Below are 5467 nucleotides of genomic sequence, written 5' to 3' on the forward strand. Positions count from 1 at the left end.
TATCTGTATAGAGTTTATAGACTGATTATTTAAACATGTATAACGAGAAACAAAACTAGCTACACCATACATTGATCGCGTTGAAAGAAACGCATACTATAATATGATTCATATACTAAATAAATAAATAAAATGAACTTACGAATATAATTAAGCTACGTCATTGGAAAACTGTAATCATTACCTAATAACATACGCAACGTTTTCAATATCCAGAAAAGTTTACGTCATTGTCTTACGAATTAGATTCGGATATTAATTAAAGTTAATATTTAATTTAAAATTTATTTACGGACTATTTTATTATATTGTAATTTTCTCAACAGAGAACTTAGTGTTTTGTTGATACCAATTTTCAAAAGACGTTAAAAATAATCATTTTCTTTTTCGTGGACATTTATTTTTGTTTATTTGTCCGATGCATTAAACTATTAATCCGTTCTCGTTCTGCCGAATTGTCTTTTTCTCTCAAGTTCCTGTTATGTGGTTCAGTATGGGGCCCTTAGACCATGGTGCTTTGCTTTCGGCATGCGATCTAGTCAGACAGACAAATGAGATTATTCCATAGGTTGCGCCCACTCACCCATATTTGTCCATTGATACAGATTGTTTTCGAATAAAATAAGGGTTTAATTCTGATGCATTTAAAGTGTAAAGTCGCATAATCACATCTATTTTTTTAGATGATTATTTATGCGATTATTGTAAAAAATAGTTATTTTTATTAATGTGGAATTACGTATTTAAATGTACATATAAAATTATTTTATACTAATAACATTTTAATTGAATTGAATATAATGTAGGAGTTATGTATAAAGAAATATTTTTGTATATTTGCAGCCAATTTTAGTATAAAACTAAGAAATTTATGTATATTGTTAAGAATTTTTAGTGTATTTATACTGATAAAATTTTGCATAATTTAAAATTCTTCTTTTTCTCCCTCGTTTTCTGTTACTTCTTTTTTTTTCATCATCATCACCATCTTTTTTTATTTATCTTTTTTTCTTGTTTTACCTTTTCAAGTTTTTTCTTGTTTTATTCTCTTAACAAGAATAAAAACAAAAAAATCAAAAAGAAAAAAAACATATAATGCTACAAAATTACTTGGAAGAGAATAAATTCACATTCATTCAACTAAAAAAAAAGAAAGAAATAAAAAAAAGAAGAAATGTAGCATTGAAAAAAATATTTGTGTATTTGTATCAAATTTCGGTGTAAAACTACCACATTTATATATATTGTTAAGAATTTTTGGTGTATTTGTACTGATAAATTTTGTATAATTTAAAACTCTTCTTCTTCCTCATCTTTTGCTACTTCTTCTTCTTCATATTATTTCATTTTCTCATAATTTTTTTTCGAATTCAACTTTGAAACTTCCTTTATTTTTTACGGCGATTTTGAGAGATTTTGATTCTTGTTTGAATTTTCAGCGTTGTGATTTGTCATAAAGGTTTTCGCGCTACTCGAGTTGAAAAAGTGCGTGTTTACATGCAATCTAAATTGAGGTTGTTTTTATTAGATTTGGGCCAACTTGTATGAATTTATATGTCAAAAAGACTTGTATGTATAAGAGACTGTTAATATAAATGGGCCCATTTTTACTATTTGTACCAATAAATTAATGCTACTTAAGATTGGATACCTTACCCTCAAAATAACTATGAGTGTTGGAGAATTCACCCAATTTTTATGCGTAAATTCTAAATTTATGTTAACCAAAATCTCAAATTATTATGTTGTACATGGTGTTTGAGAAAGCTAAGGGCGGCAAACTCTTTGTAAACGCCAAGAATGTCAAGCGTGTGTGTGCACATTGGATTGTGACTATACATTTTTCATAAATTCTTTGTGAAATCTTCCACCATTCTTCTTTTCTTATGATATATCAATGCTGTTATTTTGTTTAATTTGTCACCTACTTAGACTATTTTAATTAGTGTAATAGTATGTAATTGTAGTTACTAATTACATTTTTCATACTATAGTTTTGTTTCTTTGTTCATTTTAATTTGAAGGAGCAGCCTTGGGTATATGCTGGTCAATGTCAACGCATAATAGATCAATTTAAGAGCAACATTATTGAATTTTAAGTACTTTTGATGTGTAACCATCGAGGGGCCAATTCCATTGCCATTGATTAATTAATTAACAGCGTCTACGCTAGATAGCTTTCCCAAAACATTCGGCTTCGTCCATTCCTATAGCAACACAAGGTATCACTTCATAGCCACATAGGCACCCCCAATGCAATAATTTAAGATTCCATTAAATAAGCACCAATACTACTATTTGTTTATTTATTTTTGTTTACATTTACTTCATATGTTGGGACTGGTCTAAGTAGAAATTATAAGTGGTATGGACATGTCACTATTGGTTTGCAGATCTTTAAATTTACCGAAAAGAGAAGAGTTTGTGAGGCTCAACATTCACCTGAGACCTGACATACACCCACACTCTGACTGTGAGCTTCAGAGAATGATTGTTGTTAGAAAACTTAAAAAACCTTATGATTCTGTATTTTCAAACATAAATTTAAGTAATAAGTATACAATAATGTTATATTTATTCGTTTATTAGTAATAAGTAATATGTATACAATCATGATTCTGTATTTTCAAACATAAAATTAAGCATTGTAATTATTAGTACCCAACCCGTTTATTCAAGTGAAATATAATCCTGCTTTAATTTTATACAATAAGTACGATAAAAAATAATAATAATAAACAACGACATCTCATCTCATGCATGGTACTACATGTGTCTCTATTCAATTATGGTATGTGAAACTTACTCGCAAGATTTGCTCATGATATAAGAAACAATTATATTGCCGACAAAAGTAAGTTGAGGAACCATGCATACTTGAAACACAAGAAGAAATCAATCCACAAGAGTAAAAAGATATCTATCACAATTTAATTTTTCTTTCCTCGTATCAAGTAATTTTGTATAATTTATTTCTGTAAATGACAATCAAAAGAGTTGTTTGTAGCATTTTCATGTTCATATCCTAATTAATTAACATGAACATGTTATAAACATAGATATGTATTTGTATATAAACAGAATCATACTTGTTGGTATATTGGCGCCCCTTCGTTTTGGGACGCTCTTGGAGTAGAGCTTATCACTTTAACCCGAAATGAAGCCTGCAAATTTGAAGCATGAACAATGTAGTCAAAATCAAGTGTGTATGAGTATTAATGTATTATTAGCTCAATAGTTCAGTGTAAATAATGCAATTACTTCTTAAGGCATTTATTTATAGTGTGTATTATAGTCTATAGTATAATCTACAACAGAACGTAGGTATCATTATTGATCACCTTTTGTGAACCAAAATCAATCACATCCGATGGGCGCACACGAGCTTGATCATTTGGAGGTATCCGGTATCACCTTCCTTCATTGCTGAAATTATTATGGCATTTATACAAATTGAATTGGATTTAGATTTTCAAGAACTTCAAACTTAATAACCTCAAGTTTGTTTTACTTAACTTAGTGATCCAGGTGCCATGAACACTACGCAGATCGGTCAAGAAAAATGCACCGTCCTTATGGTGAAATTGAGCATGCATCTCAGAGACCTTATAGACAGAAGCTTGGTTGGTCATTTTCAAGATCATTGTATTAATTCAGTTCATGAAAAATTCTGTTACCTCAGGTAAGGGTTTTGCAATTGAAATGCCCGGGTAATCTTCTTTCTGCGAAAACATATTATATCTTTGAAACCACATGCAAAATGTGTTAGGTACATACACCGTCACATCCTAATTAATTGTTTCCTCTGTTGTCCAGAATCCAATGCATAGTAAGTACATTTCATAATTATTAGCCTCTAAATTATAGAGAAGATGGAAATGAAAGCATAACCGATTATGCAGGGTTCCATCTCATCTTGAATTAAACTTATGGGATTCAAATAACCTCCTTCATCTCCGCATGGTAATAAAAACCACCTATAAATCAGTAACAGTTGTTGTTAACTGCCTAAATGATGAAAAGGGAGCTAACTTCCTCTGTTCCTATCCTCCATTCTTCACAGACTTCTACTTTATCTATTTACCATAACTGGAATCAGGTTCTTAGTTATGAGACCAATGTGCTAAGCATGATATTAGTAAATAAATTCATATGGGGTCATAGACTTACTCTCCATTAATAGTACGCTCAAGAGCATCATCCTCTACGAACCATGTGTGTAACTGGTCATTTGCCTTCATACATAACCAAATCAAATGCCTATTAGAATCCATACCACAATCTGATAGACATAATCAATAGAATAGTCTAGGTGTGTCATTAATTTCTTCTTAGTAACAAAGTATAAAGGAAACTGTATTTGAGTCGCATACTTTGTCTGAGAGCCTGCAACATACGGGTCTACCTTCAAGCTTGGAGCTGCAAAAGTAGCATCATCTTCATGTTGCAAATAAATGATAAAAGAAAAATTGCAAGACATGTTTCAATTCTTATTGTCTCCAAACAAAACCTGAAAATTACTTTTCAGTATTATCAATTTCTTCAACTTGCACCCTTTTCAAAGTAATCCTTTGTCTCATATTTTATCTTGAATGAGTGGACTGGATTGGAGAAAGAACAACTCCAGGTATAACAACGATGGAAAAGAAACTAATGACAAATTACGCAAAGAAATGTATGCTTTCCTTATTACCTATTGCCACCTAACACCCAACTCAACATCATAGGCATCATCTTCTGAATGAAAAACCTTCCTCCAACTCTTCCTGGGTGTGGTATCCGATATTTGCTCAAAAACTGCAGTGTGGGTATTAAGGGTATGAACCAATGATAAGGGTTAATTAGTTAAGATAAGAGTGTTAGCTTTATGTATAAATAGGAGTAGTTTGTATCTCTGTAAAGTTAACTCACACAAAGGAATAAACTTCAGTTTAGTCTTCTTCCTCTCTTGCGCTGGGAATCAATCTACCAAACCAGCTCTTGTTCCTATTTCTGAGAAACTTGAACATAACAACTTCAGCACATTGGGTCACATGGTGTGGCTAACAATCCAGACTCTGGGAATGGAGCATCACCTTGACCCTTCAAAAATCCCTGCGCGGTATGGATCTCCCAAATCAAAGCCCGATGCTGCTGCAAAATCAACTGAGGCACCTACAGATTCATCCTCTTTGCAAGATCAACCTCAAGAAACTACCGAATACAAGGAATGGCGCCAAAATGATTTGGCTTTAACCACTTGGCTCCTTGCCTCCATTGGAACTACATTCAAGAACAAGATTCTTAATTGTCAAAGATTTTATGAAGCCTGGAATATAATCATCAATCATTTCAATACAACATCAAAAACAAAGGTTCAAAGCCTCAAATCACAGCTAAAATCAGTAAAGAAGACAGGTACCATTACTGATTATTTGGCAAAAATTAGAAATCTGGTTGATTCACTGTTTGCAATTGGTTATGAGTT

The 5467-nt window shown here is 31.7% G+C and overlaps 1 protein-coding gene across 5 annotated transcripts; it reads right to left on the reverse strand.

The window, feature by feature from the left end:
• Positions 1-2875: 2875 nt before the first annotated feature.
• LOC107492229 (zeaxanthin epoxidase, chloroplastic-like) lies at positions 2876-4963 on the reverse strand. Of its 5 annotated transcripts, XR_008010399.1 has the most exons (6): positions 4912-4963; positions 4694-4797; positions 4374-4419; positions 4171-4235; positions 3342-3977; positions 2876-3164 (listed from the first exon to the last, which is right to left on the reverse strand). XR_008010399.1 is itself a non-coding variant. In XM_021126316.2 (4 exons), exons 1-4 carry the CDS (start codon positions 4732-4734, stop codon positions 3857-3859), a joined length of 273 nt encoding a protein of 90 aa, XP_020981975.1. In that variant the 5' UTR covers positions 4735-4957; the 3' UTR covers positions 3296-3856. The 5 variants fall into 5 exon arrangements, 1 of the variants encoding a protein (XP_020981975.1); XR_008010402.1 differs by having other exon boundaries at positions 3342-3426; positions 3517-3605; positions 3678-4957; XM_021126316.2 differs by lacking the exon at positions 2876-3164 and having other exon boundaries at positions 3296-3977; positions 4694-4957.
• Positions 4964-5467: the final 504 nt, after the last annotated feature.

Source organism: Arachis duranensis, chromosome 6 (assembly GCF_000817695.3).
Source record: "Arachis duranensis cultivar V14167 chromosome 6, aradu.V14167.gnm2.J7QH, whole genome shotgun sequence".
Classification (NCBI taxonomy): domain Eukaryota; kingdom Viridiplantae; phylum Streptophyta; class Magnoliopsida; order Fabales; family Fabaceae; genus Arachis; species Arachis duranensis.